Source organism: Equus asinus, chromosome 23 (assembly GCF_041296235.1).
Source record: "Equus asinus isolate D_3611 breed Donkey chromosome 23, EquAss-T2T_v2, whole genome shotgun sequence".
In the NCBI taxonomy this organism is placed as follows: domain Eukaryota; kingdom Metazoa; phylum Chordata; class Mammalia; order Perissodactyla; family Equidae; genus Equus; species Equus asinus.
In genome coordinates this window covers 57,478,421-57,498,617 of record NC_091812.1, presented here as the reverse complement: position 1 = coordinate 57,498,617, position 20,197 = coordinate 57,478,421, and the positions used below count along the sequence as shown (strand labels likewise).

The 20,197-nt window shown below is 35.4% G+C and overlaps 1 protein-coding gene across 1 annotated transcript in view; it reads left to right on the top strand.

Moving 5' to 3' along the window:
• The window catches only part of CAAP1 (caspase activity and apoptosis inhibitor 1), a 53,577-nt gene that overhangs the window by 12,174 nt on the left and 21,206 nt on the right, over positions 1-20,197 (top strand). The window contains exon 5 of the mRNA XM_014853389.3: positions 18,485-18,558. Coding sequence (XP_014708875.3) covers positions 18,485-18,558 — 74 coding nt within the window. The remainder of the gene's footprint in view (positions 1-18,484; positions 18,559-20,197) is intronic.

The window sequence follows — 20,197 nt, the reverse complement described above, 5'->3', positions numbered from 1 at the left end:
CCATCATCACTCTTAAGAAAATAAACAGTAATTCAAATAATGTCATCTAATATATTGTCCATATAAAATTTCCCCACTTGCTAAAAAATCTTTTATAGTATATTTATTTAAATTAATTAACTGATTGATTCTGATCCAGGATCCAGTTAGAGTTCATGTGTTCCATTTGCTTGTTAGTTAGCATCACAAAGTTGAGGGTTTTTTCCTTAAAGATTGGCACCTGAGCTAACAACTGTTGCCAATCTTCTTCTTTTTTTGTTTTCCTCCTGCTTTAACGCCCCAAATCCCCCCAGTACATAGTTGTATATTTTAGTTGTGGGTCCTTCTAGCTGTGGCATGTGGGATGCTGCCTTAGCGTGGCCCGATGAGCGGTGCCTTGTCTGCTCCCAGGATCCGAACCAGCAAAACCCTGGGCCTCCGAAGTGGAGCGTGCGAACTTAAGAACTTGGCGATGGGGCTGGCCCCACAAAGTTGAGTTTTAAAGGGAAGATTGCAAATTGAGAGATAAAAGCTTAGTGACTAGCCCAAGAACTTAGTTCACGTCTTAAAGGAATTAGAAAAATAACAGACCAAAAGGAACTTGGCAAAATGAAACAAAGGCAAACGTTAAAACTGAAGAAACAGAAAAAAGAAAAAAAATAAATAAATCTGTAAACTTGGTCTTTGTAAAGACCAGAACATAGATAAACTCCTCTTGGATCTGATTAAGGGAATAAGTGGAGAGCAATTACTATTGAGATTAGGAAGGAAGAAGGACACATTACCATAGATATGTGCGAATTTAAGAGAATATGGAGGATCCACCTACAGTATTGTATGAACAAACTTGAAACCAACAAATGGTTTTCTGTCAAAATACAAATTAACCAAATTGACTTCTCCCCAAAGTGGAAAACTTGAAGAGATTAACAAAGCAGAAATCAGAAATATAAGTAAAGATCTGTTAAAAAAGCTCTGAGACAAGGTGGATTCACATCTGAGTTATTACTTACATGGGTCAATACATGTAATTTCTTTACAGCTAATAAAACATTCAATAAATGCCATCTGTTATTATTTTCAAACAGATTCCACCTGTGTTATTTAAATTAGTCCAGGCCCTAGGAAAAGATGAAAAGGTCTTCAGTTTCTTTTATGATTTCTGCATAGCTTTAATACCCAAAATCTCATGAATAGTGCCAGAAAAGTGTTTAGGGCATTATAGGCTGTCTTACTTGTGAATATAGATGTAAAAATTTTAAGTACAATATTAGCATATAGAATCCAGCAGTGTATCAAGAGAGCAATTACACTACTGACCAAGTAAGATTTACTCCAGGAATTTACAGCAGACTTAATTAGAAAGTCTGTTAGCATAATTCATATCAGTAAATTAAAGGAGAAAAATTACATGGTCACATAAGTAGATGCTAAAAAGGCCTTTGATGATATTTGGCAGTTATTTCTAATAGAAGCCGTAGGTAATAAAGATACAGTAGGAAACTACTCAGATATGATAAAGACCATCTGACCAAACTTAATTTTGCACTTTGTGAATTAAAATGGAGAACTAGACAGGAAGCCTGTTATGACCATTAATTTTCAACATTTTCTTAGAAGTTCTAGCAAATGCAGTTAGACTGGAAAAACGGTGGTAGAGGGGGGTAATTAACTTACATGATAACTTGGGAAAAGAAATGATAAAAGTATCTCTTTCCAATTTATAAATTATAAACCTAGAACACCTGAGAGATTCTATTTTTTTTTTATTAATGTTATGATAGATTACAACCTTGTGAGATTTCAGTTGTACATTTTTGTTAGTCATGTTGTGGGTACACCACTTCCCCCTTTGTGCCTTCCCCCCACCCCCCCTTTTCCCTGGTAACCACCGATCTGATCTCCTTAGAGAGATTCTATTTTTTTAAAAAAAGACTAGAATTTGATAATATGCACTATATATAAGATGAGCCTTAAAGAATCAACAACTTTTGGGCCGGCCTGGTGGCGCAGCAGTTAAGTTCACACGTTCCGCTTTGGCAGCCTGGGGTTCGCCAGTTCAGATCCTGGGTTCGGACCTACACACCGCTTGTCAAGCCATGCTGTGGTAGGCATCCCACATATAAAGTAGAGGAAGATGGGCATGGATGTTAGCTCAGGGCCAGTCTTCCTCAGGAAAAAGAGGGGGATTGGTGGCAGATGTCAGCTCATGGCTAATCTTCCTCAAGAAAAAAAAAAATCAACAACTTTTCTCTCTTGTAGCAGAAACGTTGATAAAGGGAATGTACTAGTCAGGATTTCCCAGAGAAACAGAACCAATAGGATATACGTAGATATGTAAAAGAGGAGATTTATTTTAGGAATTGCCTTATGGATGCCAAGAAGTCCCACAGTCTGCCGTCTGTAAGCTGGAGAATGAGGGAAGCCGTTGGTGTAGTTCAGTCTGGGAACGAAGGCCTGAGGGTGGCGGGTGCTGGTGGTGTAAGTACCAGTCTGACTCCAAAAGCCCGAGAACCAGGACTGCCCATGTCAGAGGGCAGGAGAAGATGGGTGTCTCAGCTCAAGCAGAGAGAGGCCCTTCTGCCTTTTCTAGGACAGCCCTCAAGGGATGGAATGATGCCCACCCACACTGGGGAGAGCGATCCGCTTTACTCAGTTCACCAGTTTAAATGCTAATCTCTCCTGGAAACATCGTCACAGACTCATCCAGAAATAATGGTGGTTTTTTTTTCTAGTTTTATTGAGAAGTAATTGACATACATCACTGTATAAGTTTAGGGTTATGCAGCATGATGGTTTGATTGACCAGAAATGATATTTTACCAGCTACCAGCCATTCCTTAACCCAATCAAGTTGACGCATAAAATTAACATCACAGGGAATTAGGAAAAGAACTTCTATTCGTAATAGCTGCAAAAATTATGGCATGCTTTCAAATGCATTTAACAGGAAACTTACGAAGAAAATCGTGAAACCTTACCAAACGACAAAAAAACATGATTTGGAAAAAATAGAGTGCTTGTGAAATCTCTAGGAGGGAGAAGGCAGGAGGAGTTCTTAAATAAGATTTAAAACCCAGACATCATAAAATTTAAAAATCTGTGTGAAAATTTTTTTTAAAAGTTTGAATGTTAAAATATGTCATTAAAAAAGTCTGTAACCAAACAGAAGATCTGGAAGAAATATTTGTAAGCAAGATATAGCAATCCCATTATTAGTGAGGTTGACTTCACAGCAAAAAGATTTATATGAGACATTAACGGCAGTTAATAAAATGTGAAATCTCCGAAGATGATCTAAAGTTAGGAATATATGCCTCAGATATGCTTTGTATATACACACATATGTATATACAGTAGTCCTCCCTAATTCTGCAGTTTCACTTTCCAAGATTTCAGTTACCTGCAGACAACCAAGGTCCGAAAATATTAAATGGAAAATTCCAGAAATAAACAATTCATAAGTTTTAAATTGTGCAACATTCTGAAGAGCGTGATGAAATCTCGAGCCATCATGCTTCGTCCTGCCAGGAGGTGAATGCTCCCTTTGTCCAGCAGATCCACGCTGTAGACGCTACCCACCTGTTAGTCACTTAGTAGCCACTTTGGTTATCAGGTCAACTGTCATGGTATCAAAGTGCTTGTATTCAGGTAACCCTTATTTTAGTTAGTAATGCCCCAAAGTGCAAGAGTAGTGATGCTGGCAATTCAGAAATGCCAGAGAAGTTACTGTTAATCCCTTACTGTGCCTAATTTATAAATTAAACTTTATCATAGGTATGTATGTATAGGAAAAAATACGGTACATCTAGGGTTCAGTACGATCTGTGGTTTCAGGCATCCACTGGGGGTCTTGGAATGTATCTCCAGAGGGTAAGGGGGGATTGCTATCTATATATTTTCTCTGTATAGCTTTCGTAAGGCAAAAACTACAAGAGTGGTGTGAAATAGGAAGAACTATGTGAGTAGTAGGAACTTGCTTTCATCTCTTATCTGTCTCATGTTGGATCAACTGGATGAAAAATAAGCAAGGATGTTGAAGACTTAAATAAATTAATTGATATAGACCATACTCTGAAAACAAAGAATGTAATTCCTGTGGAATAGGTAAGAGGTTTGGCCATAAAACATCAATAAAGATCTCAAAGAAAAAGCTCAGGAATCATCCTGATTTTAGAGCAGTAAACTAAAATGAACAAAGAGATTGGGGAACTTCACTACCTACAGATTTTAAAACTCAACAGCTTTTAGGTTAAAGAGAAATTATAAACTGTTTAAAAACTAACAATAAATAAAACACTAACCAGTTTTATGAGATACAGCTAAAGTGGTACTCAGAGGAAAATTTTAGCCTGAAGTGTGTATTACTAGTCCACAAATAATTAAAATAAGTGAACTAAGTATCTAATTCAAGAAGTTAGGAAAAAAGAATAATAATAAACTTTAGAAAATATTGGCATACTTAATTGTGAAGGGCTGAATGCTTTCTTTCTAAGATCGGAACAAACAAGAATATTTACTCTTTCCACTCCTATTTAACAATACACTGGAAGTCCCAACAGGTCAATAAAGCAAGAAAAAGAAATAAAAAGCTTATGGATTAGAAAGGAAAAAATAAAACTGTCCCTATTTGCAGAAGACATTATGTCTTAGTCCCTTGGGGCTGCTATAACAAAATACCACAGGCTGGGTAGTTTATAAACCACAGGAATTTATTTTTTTAGTTGTAGAGACTGGAAGTCCAAGATCTGGGTGCCAACGTGGTCAGGTGAGGGCTCTGTTCTAGGTTGCAGACTTCTTATATCCTCACATGGTGGAAGGAGCTCCGAGCTCTGTGGGATCTCTTATATAAGAGCACTAATCCCACTCATGAGGCTCCAGCCTCATGGCCTAATCACCTCCCCAAAGACCCACCTACTGATGCCATCACCTTTGAGGATTAGGATTTCAATATACGAGCTTTGTTGCGGGACGGAAACATCCAGACACTAGGATATAATCATCTATGTAAAAAATCTCAAGACTATAGAAAACTCCTAGAACACATATGTGGTAGACAGAATAATGACCTCCCCCCAGAGATGTCCATGTCCTAATCTCCAGAATATATGAATATGTTAATTTACAAGGCCAAAGGGACTTTGCTGGCGTAATTAAATCAATGATTTTGAGATGGGGGGATTATCCTGGATTATCCATTTGGCACCAGTGTAATCATAAGGATCCTTATAAGAGGGAGATAAGAAGGTCAAAGGCAGCAGCAGGAGTTGGGATGTTGGAAGCATAGATTGGAGCGATGTGCTTTACAGAAGGACAAAGGAACTACAAGCTAAGCAATGCAGGGACCTCTTAGACGCTGGAAGACACGGGAATGGGTTCTCCCTCGCAGCTTCCAGGAGGACAGCACTACCTGCACCTTGATTCTAATGCTCTAAGACTTATTTCAGACTTCTGAGTCCAGAACTGTAAGAGAATAAATCCATGTTGTTTTAAGCCGCTAAATTTGTGGTAATTTGTTAGAGTTAGGCAATAGAAAACTACTGCAAGGTACTTGATTGCAACCTAGACATAAGCCAGAGTTACAGACTGGTTGCCTAGAGCCACAGAGATGTTTTGTTTGATCTAAACATTTAAACATTTTTCAAATGGTTTCCAACATTTAAAAACCAAGTTATACTACACCAAAATATGGATTTCTGAGTTGCTTGAAAAATCATATTGAGCAGCTTTTCCTGGGAGGGCAGAAAATTAGTTGGAGCTGAGAGTAGCTACTGTCTTTTTGTATGGGATGTATTTTTCAGCGTGCTCCATAGTACTTCATTTGCCTGAATGTTTACTGTGCAAAATATCAACAAAATGAGACTCTGGTTGAGCAGAAAATACGTTAAGGTCAAAAGTTAGTCTTGGAACCAGTTATATCAGTTTGTCCATATTTTATCAGCTGAGACATAATACCTTTTTATCCCAATTTCGATAAACAAAAATAGTTTCAAATAGGTCTGCATAAAGCAACTGTTATTAAAAATACATGAAAATTTTGATATTTTCTTTTAATGGGCAGTCTTGCTTTTGTATTATCATTTTTATCAGAAAGGAAATAACATTGATACAATTGTCTAAGAAGCTGTAAAGTGCCAACTCTGAATACGAGGTATATGTATGCGTGTATGTGGTGTTTAATGTGCCCTGTGTACATTGATTTTCTTACAGACCTTTACAGAGTTTAAGATGCAGAAGTACGCACAAATGTTTATGCAGAAGTAAAAAAATTCTAACATTATCTTTACAGTTTTACATTATCCCCTCACATTGCCAGCTTTATTTGTTCAAGTTATATTTATCCTCTATGGTCAGCTTTCAAATGCATGTTTTTCTTCCCAAACTCTTTTGATCGCTGCTGCTATTTAAAAGATTATTTGCTTACTTTTATTTTACCTTGCAGTAGTTCTCTTTCGCTACCAAAAACAACAAGAAAGCAGTAGTTATAAGAAATTTTTGTGTTTGAGTGTTAACTTATAACAGTTTTTATAAGAATGAGATTTAGCATCTATGAAGATATCATCCATAGTTTCTAAATATCTTCATTTTAGAAAGGATGAGGGATGAGATTGTCACTTTAGTTCACCTTTGGTAAGCAAATGAACAAATTTATGTTGTGTTGCAGATAGTCTAAAAATTTCAGCATCTATAATTTTGCAGTGTTTTAAAACTATTAGTTGTTGTGACAAGATTTGCAAATGGTACAGATAATAACATTTGCTTAACAAGAACAACAATTTTAAGTAAATAAGGTAGTATGGAGGCCTGGAATCAGAGTGCTGTCTCCATTTGGAGATGTGCTGGGAAAGAAACTTTGTTGTAGCTAAAATAGCACTGAAAATGAGAACAGGTATAATTTTCTTGTAATGGAGGTGATTATGCTCTAAAGAATATGTTTATAATGACATTTAAATCTTGAATAGTGCAATAAAATAATTAGAATTGAGGTTTTATATATGAAGAATAACAACATAGAAACACTGTAGGGAAATCTTAGCAATATTGTAAAATTGCTCTAATGTATGTCTTTTTATTAATTTTAAATTAATGTGCTTTTAGTGAGTGATATTGAGGGAGATGTCAGTGGAAATGAAGCTGTATTTCCCTACAGATAATAAGCAATGTTGAGATACTGTCACGGTTCTAGAAGATAAATTTAAAAAACCAGGTTCTCAGAATAAGGTATACTGCAAAGTGGGTTCTGTATGAGTGTTCTAGAACTGTTGTTCCTAGTCACTGCTACTTTCTTAGCAGAGGATGGGTGTGTTCTAAATTAGTTGTTATTTAATTCCAATTTTGAATGATTAATTTAAAAAATATTTCTAAATAGGCTTTAGAGATTTTAGGTAACAAATAAATTGAACCATTTTATATTCACTGGAATATCAAAGTTCACAAGGAAATGTTCTGTAAAGTGAGTAATTCTTTAGTAGAAGTTAACTTTAAATTTCCATTTAATTATCTGTTTTATAAATCTGCAATGTGAACACTTTTGTTTAAAATGGAATACTTGGGTATTCTTAAAATATAAATGGTTGAAAAGAGCAAGGTGGTGTCATCTAGTACTAGTTACTACTTAGAACATACTGGTTACTACTTAACAATATACTAGATTTTACTACATTGTAATAGTTAACTGTTTCTTTAATAGTCTACAAATTATTCCACCCTTCAAAACAGGAGCAGCTTCCTGTTTGCTGCTGTTTATAGTCTGGGTAGGTACTTTAGAGACAACAGAATGAAGGAGGAGCACAGTGCATAAATGTAGGGGAGTAAAAGGCTACTTTGCATTAAGATGTTTATTCTTGAAAATACTGAACTATATTCCTTTGACTCGCTCAGTTGTCTCATTGAGAGCAACAACTAGAATTGTGTGTGTGACCACTCTTCTGTTGCTGAACCCTAGCAGTGGTATGTGGTAGAACTCTGATGCTGTTCATTAGTTTAATAAAAAGCCAGAGGTTAGTAGCTACGTTAGTTTTCGGATTGAGCTGTCGTAATGCAGCTGCTTACCACCTTTTGTTTTTAATAAGGGAAAACGTTCACATCCTTTAAAAAGGGAAGATGAATTAGAGCTGTCCAGTGGGTTCAGCTCAGCTGTCATTAGATTACCGAGTTTGATTTGCTTCAATTCAAGTAAGATATATTCCTTGAATATGTATGCATACGTAACTTTCAAAGGGGTGATGATACTCAGCCAAATGCTAAACTCACAGTAAGTGTCAATAACACCGAACTTGTTGGGCATGAAAGAATCCTCCATAAAATGCTGTTATGAAACTTCAATGGAATAAAGTATTTCAGTAAAATTAACAATGTTCTGGAGCATTGTGTTAATGGGCAGCATAAATCTACAGTACATAAGTAAGCGTTTTTGTCAGTGGGTACAAAAATAGGCCTCAGGTAGACCCAGGACCTGAGTTGCTGGGAATGATACACTTCAGAAATTGACCTGTGATTCATCCACCCTGGAATGTAGGGGTGGTTTTATGTCAGTTACTTGTTTGTTTAACTCTATTATGGAAAATTTCATTGCACAGTGAATCCTTGCATACCTGTCACCAACAGTGTCCCCTCCCATATTATTTTAAACCCCCTTCTCCCAACTGCTTCCAACTTGATAACTTTGAAGCACATCTTGATCCGGTTACTTTTGAATGTTAAGCAGATAGGCCTCTCTCCAGCATCTCTAGAACGTTTCTGAGAGTGATGGCCTTGAGCCTCTCAGAGGGCTCAGAGGGGATCTTCATTTGAACTGCAGTTGTGTTTCCCTGCAGGTAACTCTGAGGGACTTGGGAAGCATTGTTTTCTGGTTTTGTAACTGTTTTCTATACAAAAAAATTTTGTGTTCTTTGTATTACAGAAACCTAATTTTTAAACTGTATCTATTATGATTTTTCTGTTTGTCAGTTTACCGCCTCATCCTGCTGCTCAAGCACTGGGTTAGATGTTAGCAGATATTTTTCCTTTTTACTGCTGTTGCCTCATCACTTTTTCTTAATCACTTAACTGATTCATTGTATTAATTGCCCTTTCCATTTCATTTGAAAAGAAGTTCGCTGATGTTTCCAGTGTGCTAACCCGGTTGTTAATGACTCTTCTCTAACATGCCTGTGAATTCTCCCAGCGTTTCAGCTCTTTGCTTACCCAGTCACTCATGTTTGTTTCTAATTCAGTTATCCTAGTTGCGTAACTTAGTTAAATTTATAAATGGATGAAGTATCAATATGAAAAGAGTACTTAATTCAGTCGAATGCCTTGACAAACTCAAAGTGGAGTTGCTAAAAAGTTGTCATTTAGCTGTAGGATAACAATAAAAGTTTGGGGGGCATTGTATGAATATAAAGGGTTAGTTTTTTTGCACTCAGATTTTTGCATTTCAACAAACCAAAAATAGAAATGGTTTATCTGAGTAAGATGAGACTGAACTCTTCCATGGATTCCTGTGAAAGTTAAGGCCATGGCCTCATAGCCAGAGATTGGTGAATAAAGGTACATTTCTATTTGATGTTAACCTAAAATGCTGAAATTATGTATGTAAGTTTTTAAGGTGTTTCCCTGTTTTAATAAAATTGTTTTTCTGGTAAGCGACATTACCTCACTGAGTTAGATAAAGGGGGGTTCAGTGTATTAGGTTTTTGGTTTTTTTAAATTATGAAAGATGTCAAGGGTTCTAAGTCGAGAGAATAGTATAATGAAACCCCCATATACCTATTCCCTAGATCTCACAATTACTACAATTTTCCATATTTGCTTCATCTATTTTCTTGAAGTATTATAAAGTGAATTACAGATATCTTGATTCTAATTATTTATATTTGAATTTCCAGAAAATGACATTTTCCCACACAGCCATGTATCTAGCGTCTGTTATTTAACAGCTTATTTATTTGAATGGTAATGCATGCACATAGTACAAAATTTTTAAAAATATTTAGTGAAAATAAGTCTCTTTTTCCTGTTTTCCATTCTCCCTTGCTGTAGGCAACCACAGTAAACCAGTTTCTTGTGTATCCTCTCAGAGATATTCCATACATTTATAAATATATGTGTGTATATTTTTTCCTTTCACACAGATGGTAGCATACTATGCAAACAGTTCCATACCTTTATCCATTTAATTTTTTCTGTATAATAGTATGTCTTGAGTTTTGTTCGACCTAGTACATAGAAGGCTTCCTATATATACCTGTATACTATTCCATTGTTGGATGTAGCAAAGCACAAAGTTTTTGATGGACATTTAAGTTGTTTACTATCTTTTGTTACTAAAAATATTATGAATATCTCTCTATTTAAGATCTTATTCTGTGATTATATGTAGCATAAATACCCAGAAGTTACTTGTTGGGTCAGATGTTTAGGCATTTGAAATTTTAATAGATATTGCCATAATTGACTTACACAGAGTTTAAACCAATTTATACCCCTTCCCGGAAATATGGAGTACATTTTTATATACTTTAGCCAATTAAGTGTTATCTAAATTTTAATCCTTGTTGATCTGATAGGTAACAAGTGATATCTCATTGGAATTTAATTTGTATTCTCTTATTATGAGTGAAATTGAACATCTTTGCATGTGTCACAGAGCTACTTGAATGTTCTTTCCTGTGAACCCTTTGTCATTGATTTCCCCATTGTGTATGTATGTAGGTGGACCTCTTTGGTCTTTTTAATCCTTTGTTTGTGATATAGGTTGCAATTGTTCCTTTGCTTGTTGCTTTTCTTTCAGCTTTGTTATGGCTTTTATTTTTTTTGGCATGCATAAATATTTCATGTTTATATAGTCTAATTTTATCCATCTTTTATGGTTTCTGGGTTTTGTATTATATTTAGAAAATGCTTTGTCTATTCTGAAATTATAAAAAGTATTCTTCATCCTTTCTTTTAATTTTTTTTGTTTTTTTTTTAATGTTTAATTCTTTGCTTCATTTGGCATTTATTTTCATATAAGTTTTAAGGTAGGGCTCTAAGATCCCCTTTTAATTTTCATTTTGCTGTATCCCTCTTTACAACTATCAAGGATTCACTTAGAATATTCCTTTTATAGTTCTTGATTTGACTGCTGTTATTCAGTAAATTTGTTCTGTATATTTATCTTCTATCAGCTGCTTTTATCTTTTATTCCCTTTTTTGTTTTCTGTTACAAACATGTGAACTTGTACTCCCATTTTTTTTAACTTTTTGAGATTATGATAGTTTACAACCTTGTGAAATTTCAGTTGTACATTATTGTTTGTCAGTCGTGTTGTAGGTGCACCACTTCACCCTTTGTGCCCACCCCCTACCTTTCCCCTGGTAGCCGCTAATCTATTCTCTTTGTCCACATGTTTAACTTCCACATATGAGTGGAGTCATACAGAGTTCGTCTTTCTTTATCTGGCTTATTTCACTTAACATAATACCCTCAAGGTCCATCCATGTTGTTGTGAATGGGACGATTTTATCCTTTTTTATGACTGAATAGTATTTCATTGTATATATATTTATATATGTATACCATATCTTCTTTGGCCAATCATCAGTTGATGAACACTTAGGTTGCTTCCATGTCTTGGCTATTTCCCTTTTTTTTTTTTAATGAAAAGGCAAATACATAGGCATGGTTAAGAAAATTTTTAAAATTCTTACAGTAAAAAATCGTGCAAAAAGCATACAGTTAGAAATGGTTCTTTCATACCTCTTCACTCCCAGCCCTCTCAAGGCCCTTTTTTGAGGATTATTGGTCTTTTGTTGTTGCTCAGCTCTCTTATTACTGAAATTTGCCACTTTTAAAATAGTAGCTCTTTCTTAATGATTTAATAACATATCTTAGTTTTCCAAATAAGATTTTCCTCTGCATCCTTGAGGTCAAATTCTGAGTGAAAACTGACTTTATACTTTGAGATCTATATAGCCATATGTATATGGCTGCATATAATTTTTAGGTATTACTACTTGGACAACCATTTTTGTAAGTAGTGGAAAGTCTGCCTAAATGTAAAGAGCAAAGTTTCTAGAGTTAAACTGCCTTTATTTTCAACAGCAGAACTCCACAGCTTGCTGTCTCTCTGACCTTTGGCAAGTTCCTTAACCTTCCTGGGCCTCCATTTCCTCATCTGGAGACTAGAGCTGATACTAGTCCTACCCCCATAGGCTTGTGAGGACGATTAATGAGAAAAAGGCGGTAAAGTGCTTAGACTAGTACCTGTCACATGGTGAGCATTGAAGAAGATGTTGCTGTATTTGCTCTGGAATTTTTACTCTGAAGCTGTAGCAATAACTATTCCTAAAATTCTGCTTTATACTGACGAGTATTGGGGATTTTCCCCCCATTCCTTTTATGAAAGCCTAAAGAAAGCAATGAAATAATTTGTTGTGATTTTTAGTTATTGTTCTTTACTGTTACTGCATTTTTAAAAACACTTTGTTGCTTACAAGTGTCGTTTTTTCATTTACTACAAAAAATAGTTTGAGGAAACGATTGTATATATATTTTAAAGCATAGAAGGATTTTTCTCACACATGAGATCAGTTTGTTATATTGACATGCCTCTCTATAAGAAACTCGCTTCTCTTAGACATACATGTATGATAAAGAGCTGACTGTGCTTTTAGGCTGGTAAAGGGTAATAAATTGGTTATCTGTACCCCACTGTGTTCTTCTGTCCTTTATAAAATGCTATTAGGCTATAATACTTAAGTAGACTATTCTTCATAATAAGGGAAGTTTATCAGAAATAACAGGATATGTTTTTCAGAACACTTTCACAGAAAGTAGTGCTAATCATTGACAACATCATGACCTAATGCTTAGATAGAACTCCACATTCAAAGTAGGATGTTTGCACCTTTAAATGCACTTACAGAGTGATCTCATGCTAGTTTAGGAACGGGAAAGGACTTGAGATCATAGGAATATAAGAACAGAACAAAGAGGAGATAGCATTTTGATTTCTTTCCACTTTTAGATAGAATAGAGAGCCCCCTATTTAGGGAATTGCCTATTCAGAAAAACTTGGACTCACAGGGGGCAGTTTATACAATGAATCTTTAGAGAATTATGGATCAGAGAAAGAAACTGGGGTATGGTAACTGTGATTCTTTGAATTATATTTTTTGGGGAAACTAAATGGAGATAAGGGTTAGATTTTACTGTCAGAGGATGCTGAGGGACACAGTAGAGCTGTGGGTTTATTTGCTGTTTGGAAAGGTCCTATGATAAAAATTAAGATTGCTTTGCCTCATTCCATAGTGTTTGAAGGTTACAGTAGACGACTATATCATTTCATATTTCTGAAGTTGTTCTAAGACTTTTCTGGTACCCCAACTAAAAAAAAAAAAAGATTTAAGATATAATCTAGATACAATAAAATTTATCTTTTTTACTTTGTAGGTCTTTGAGTTTGGACAAGTGGATGGTAATTTATCTACCACCACAATCACAATGTAGAACATTCCATCACACCAAAAATTTCTCTCCATGGCTCTTAGTAGTCAGTTCCTTCTCCCATCCCCAACCACTGATCTGATTTCTTTCCTTGTATTTTTTTCAGAATGTTGTCTAGATGGAATAATACTGTATGTAGCGTTTTGAGTCTGGCTTCATTGACTTAGCATAATGCATTTGAGACTCGTTCACATCATCATGTGTATCAGTAGTTCCTTCCTTTTTATTGCTGAGTATTTACTGTCCCACTGGGTAAATGTGTCATCATTTGTTTATTCATTCCCCAACTGAGGTAATCTTGTAGGCAGAATAACGACCCTCCGAAATGTTTACACTCTCATCTCCAGAATCTGAGAATCTATTATTTTATATGACAAAAGGGATTTTGAAGACTTGGTTAAGGTTAGGGACTTGGAGATGGGCAGATTATGCTGGATTGTCCCAGTTATTCCAGTCAAATCACGTGAGTTCTTAGGAGTGGAAGAGGAAGACAGAAGAGCAGGTTAGACAGATGTGATGGGAGAAGGCCTGGGCTAGAACCTGGGAGTGATGCTCAGCTTCCAGCCAGAAGGAAAATAGGGACTTTGGTCCTACAACCCCAGGGAACTGAATTCTGCCAACAATCCAAATGAATGGGAAATGAATTCTCCCCTAGAGTCTCCGGAAAGAAACGCAGCCTGCGGACACTCTGACTTTGGTCTGGTGAAGCCCATACCAGCCTTCTATCCTACAGAACTGCAGCACAATACATTTATGTTGATGTTTTAAACCACCACGTTTGTGGTAATTTGTTACAGCAGCAGTAGAAAACTAATAACGGGACATTTGAGTAGCTTACAGTTTATGGTGATTTCAAGTAAAGCCACTATAAACATTCACGTACAGGTTTTTGTGTGAACATAAGCTTTTCATTTTACTTGGTCTCACTCCTAGGAGTGGGATTGCTGGGTCACGTCTGCATCCTCGCTGATCCTTTGTGGGAGAGTTCCCTTTGTGAGCTGTTTTGATTTTAGTCATTCCAATATATATGAGGTGTTATCGCATTGTGGTTTTAATTTGCATTTCCTTAATAACTAATGATGTTAAGCATCTATTATTGTTTATTTGCCATCTGTATATCTTCCTTGATCAAGTGACTTAATTTTTTTAACTTACTTTTTAAACTCAGTTCTTTGTTTTCCTATTGTTGTGATTTGAGAGCTCTTTATATATTCTGGATACAAGTCCTTTTTCAGATATGTGGCTTGCAAATATTTTCTCCCAGTCTATGGCGTGTCTTTCATTCTCTTGATGTCTCTTTAGAAGAGCAGAAGTTTTAAATTTTGGTGAAATCCAACTTAGTTATTTTTATTTATGAATCATGCTTTTGGTGAAATCTTTGCTAAACCCAAGGTCACAAAGGTTTTTTCCCGTCTTCTAGAAGTTTTATAGGTTTATGTATTTTAGGTCTGTGATTCACTTTGAGTTAATATTTGTATATGCAGGATATGGATTGAAAATCATATCCATGTGGATATCCAGTTGTACCAGCACAGTTTGTTCAGAAAATACCATTTTTCCGTTGAATTGCCTTTTCACGTCTGCTGAAAATCAACGGACCATATATGTATGGGTCTATTTCTAACCTCTCTTCTGTTCTGTTCATCTGCATGTTTATTCTTTCTCGAATGCCACTGTCTTGATTCCTGTGGTTGTGTAGTCTTGAAATCTGATGGTGTGCCATCTTCACCTTTGTTGTTCTTTTTCAGAATTCTTTTGGCTGCTCTGGTTTCTTTGCCTGTCTCTTATTTTTAGTAGTAGAAAGTTCATAGGAAGTAGACTGGCTTCATTCAGCCTCCATTTTTACTCCTAGGAGAGTGGAGGGAATTGAGGATTATATCTTTTGTTATGCCAGTTTGTCTGATTCTTAGTCAGCTGATTTTTGCCAAAAGGGGAAGAATCTACCCGGTTTGGTCCTGTTTCTTTCTCCTTCTATTGAGATATCTTCTGGTATTTTTCATTTGGACAAGAAATTGACTTTTTTCTTTCTGTTTAGAAATATGTTTTAAACCTTCAGTAATTCACTTGTATGGTTGTTCTTGACTAAATTCCACAGATCTCCCCCAGTGTATTTTACTTTGATTTGGAAAACAAATTCACTGAGTTATAAGAAAGGATCCAGAGTGGAACTGTATTTGGGGTATAGGAAAGTTGGACTGATGCTGGTTTGAGAACTTAATTCCCAGGGATAGCAGGTACAGGGCTCTCTTGTAATTCAAGGCCAACATTGTATATTAAGCTGTTTTAAGAAGGAACATTGCAGATGGGAGAAAGGAATTAAAAAAATAAAAACAGGCTTTTTTTTTCCCTTAACGGAGAGGAATACAGAAGTCATTGCAAGATTCTTAACCCAAACCAACCCCCATTTTTCTCTCTTCAGTTGTTAGAAAATTCTTACATAGTTTTTAATTGTTTGATAGGAGTATTTAAATGTCATTTAAGTATAAATTGGAATTTTTTAAATTTTCCTAACTCTGAGTATGTCTTATCATCTAGGGCTAGACATTTTTTATTTTCATAAAACGAGAAATAAAAACACATCATATGCAGTCTGTTGTAGTTTTCTTACACTTTAAGATGTTTCCTTTTTTGTAGATGTTTTGCCTTTCATGCTCTTTGTTGAAGATCTTTAAATTATGTTAGAGAACTCTGAATGTATATGATAATTTTAGTCAAAGTCTACTTGGAACTAAATTTCCTTTCTTGGAAAAATTAACTAGTATGGGTTTTAAACTTCCAGACTCTTTTCTGGAATTTTTTCTGCTTTCAGGTAATACTGATGTAAAAGCACCTGGCTTTCCACTTTTCAGCCACCAGGTGGTGTACTGCCCCCACTGTCTGAAATTATGATGGCACCTTTCTTCAATAGCCTGATCAAACCCAACGTAAAATAAAACAGAACGTTATAAAAGTTCACTTCAGGCACTAAAGAAATTGTTTTTCTATAAACATAGTCGTTATAAAGGGCTCTGATTTTATTTGAAGGGGACCCAAGAAGCTTTCACAGAGAAAATAAAGTTATACTTTTTACTGCATTATTATTAATTAAAAATTTTCATTCGGAAATAATTTCAGATTTATTAAAATGTTGCAAGAATAAGAATAGTACAAGAAACATCCATATATGTTTTGCCTAGATTTACCTATTATTAACATTTTACCCCATTTGCACACTTTTTCTTTATATACACTTGTATTTGTTTCTGAGACATTGGAAGCTGTTACATACATCATGGCACTTTACCCTAAGTACTACGTTGTGTTTTCCTAAGGATCGCAGTATTTGTTTTGATCTAACCACAGTACAGTGTCAACTTCAGTAAATTCAACCTTAGTAAGTTTAACATTGATAACAGTACTTTTATCCAGTCTGCCACCAGTATTTCTGTTTGTCATTTGACTCAGTAATGTCCTTTATAACATTTTTGCTTCTTCTGTTCAGCAGCCTCGAGTCAATTATAGCATTTCATTGTCATGGCTCTGTAGCCTCCTTTAAACTGGAATATTTTCACAGCCTTTCTTTGTCTTTTATAACGTTGGCCCTGAACTCACCTCCCTCTTTTTAATAGAACATTACTCACTTCCATTTTGTGTTTGTCTGAGGATTCTTCCTGATACAGGGTATACATTCTCTGCTATGATATTGCGTGGGTGATGTTGTGTCCTTTTTAGGGTGTTATATGCCCGAGGTCCTTTTATGGTGATGTTACATTGTTTTTTGTGAGTTTAGATGTATGTGTTTAGAAGAATTAAGTGCCGTTCAAGGACATGTAAGAGCAAACAAACATTTTTCTAAAGGAAGAGACTTAGTAATGTTCCCAGTAGGTAAAATCTAATTTGACTGTAGGCTCGAGGTAGCACATTTTAACTTTATTCCTTGCAAAGCCCTTAATGTGGCATGTTGGTATTTAATCTGTCCCTGAATTGCTAAGGAGTATTGTTGATATCCTCCTTGGGATCTGCCAGTCATTCTGGTGAAAGAATAAAATCTGACTAGATGGCATTAGACAGAAAGAAGTATTAAAAATGGAGATATCTCAATTGTAAATCTCTCAGATGTTATAATTTTGTAGTCTCTATTTGAGTTTGTGCTTGTATTAGTAAAGTTTTAATACAAAACACACATTTAATGCCAGATATATTGACTGGCAAGAATATTGTGTACTTCTTAAAGAAATGATCATGAGTCTTTATCCTTTCATTGTTTGAGGGATTTACTGTTAAGTGGATAGAAAAAATTTTGTGAATGGAAAATTTCCTAAATACTTCTAGTATGTTAGTCTTAGCACATGTATAAAAATTCTCAGAAGGCAATACATACTTATTTTAAAGAAAATAGTCATTTTGAATATTTGCAACTAATTAATTTCTTGACTTTTGCTGAAAAGTATTTCTAACATCAATGTTTAGATGGTTTAATGCCCTCTAAGAAAGAGTATTAGCTTAGTTTGCAGCTCTATTGCAGAACATGGTGAATCAAAACTTTTTTATGGCGTGATCTTACACTTAATCCATTTACTTGGATTGCATCTGTATATTACATATAAAATATGTATTCCCACATACTGTAGACATCAAAGTATTTGAAGTATGAAATTAGATGAATATAAAATAATTTGAATGCCAAAGTGCCCATTAAATTTAACAGTTGAGCTTGAAAAATTATTGGATTTTTCTGTGAGTGATGATTTCTCCTATCAGCTACCCTGCAGAGTATTGGAAGGGAGAAAAAACTACCTCTATATTCCTTCCAGGTTTGCCTCTTTATTTTACAAGGAAATATACTACTTAAATTGGCAATAGTTTCTAGCTGCTGCTTCTGACATTTGTATACATGCTTCAGAGTTCCCAGAGTGCACTACGTGGTACCCTGGGGTCTTAGGAAAATTCAGTGTCACTCCAAGTGTCTAACTTAATTGTAGCTACCTGAGCAATAAGTATTATTTGATTGTATTATAGTTTTAAAAATTGTTTTTATTTATTTTTATTTCTCAGACAAGACATCTATATAGATTCTACTTCATCCCTGAGAGAGAACAAGCAAGCTGACAATTTGGAATTAAAACAAGGTATGAATCAAGTACTTAATTTTTATATAATATTTACCTGAATCTTATAAGCATTTTACCAGTAATCAATTTTCAGAGTGTTCCAGTTTGCCCCCATTTTACAGGTAGGGAAACAGAATAATTTATTTGGTTCAAGATCAAAAGAGTAAAGAATACATCCTTTATTTGATGACTCCTTTAGCTATTGGGGGTGGTTCTGCCTTAGTGATGTATAGTTTCAGATGTCACCAGAAAGTTGTGGTCTTGAATAGTTTTAACTCAGTAATCTCTATTATATAGCCTCAGCTGCAAGATTTTGGAGGTGTGTTAACTGGGTAGCTTTGGGTTGTATGTGGAAAAAATACGTTTTATAGGATAACTGTTTTCCTCTTTTTTTTTTACAGAGAGATTTTGTCCTCGTATACTTTCTTCCTTATTTATTGTTTCCTATAAATCAGTGGTTTTTGACATTGCCAGCTAACAGAAGAAAGTTGAAATTTGTAATTTATTCAAGTCAAGCAGATGAATAGGGCTAATCTTTTTAATGTCTTTTGTTTTTTTATAAAGATTGGCACCTGAGCTAACAACTGTTGCCAGTCTTCCTTTTTTTTTTTTTGCTTTTTCTCCCCAAATCCCCCTAGTACATAGTTGTACATTTGCATATTTTAGTTGTGAGTCCTTCTAGTTGTTTCATGTGGGACGCTGCCTCAGCATGGCCTGGTGAGCGAGGCCATGTCCGTGACCAAGATCTGAACCGGCAAGACCCTGGGCTGCCGAAGCGGAGCGTGCAAACTTAACCACTCGGCCATGGGGCCATTGATGTCTTTTTTGTTTCTTCTCATCCTAGTACTGAAAATCAAATGTAAATAAATTTTTATTAGTTACTCAGAGACCAACTCACATTTTTTCTTTTTCCTGATAAAATTACTTCAGAGCAGTGAGAATCTGTTGAAGCCAAGAGAGTTGTGTTATTTATTCTGGAAGCAGCTAATCTTCGATGGCTTAGAATAGTTTCTCTGAAACTTGAGTCATAGGAACTCATTTGGTAGAGAGAAGCAGGCCATCCATTTATTTAGGCAGAATTTCTTTTTTTAAACTGGTATGTATTACTAATAGTTAATTAACAAAGTGAAGGAAAGTTGGATAGTTAAGTTTGTGATTCATTCAATTTATATGTAGAGAGAGCAAAATCTAGGTTTTCTGTAATTCTACTTCTGTGCTCTGTGGTTTATAAATATTTCTGATACTTTTGAGAATTGTCATGCTTTTCAGAAGTCCTGTTGTGTTAGCCTCTTAAATAACCAGGCAAGATTATATCTTTGTATTCTGACTGCTTCTGAGCACCCCCCACAGACATAAACTCAGATTCGTAGTTTCATTTACGTTTATTTGTCACATATAATACATGGTAAGCACTCATGGTTTTCATATGATGTAGTCGTGGTCATGTGACTCTTGCACCCCATGTATAAGAACAGTACTGCTGTTGTTTCTGCCTTTGTTTCTACGCTGCATCAAAGGAGCAGGCAGTGTGGAGAGTATGCTATTCGATCATCTGAAGAGAGAAAAATGTCATAGAAAGGATGGAAAAGGCTGGAATGGGCAGCTTGCTTCCACTTCCTAGGGAAAAAGGAACAGAGACCTCGTTGTCCAGATTGCC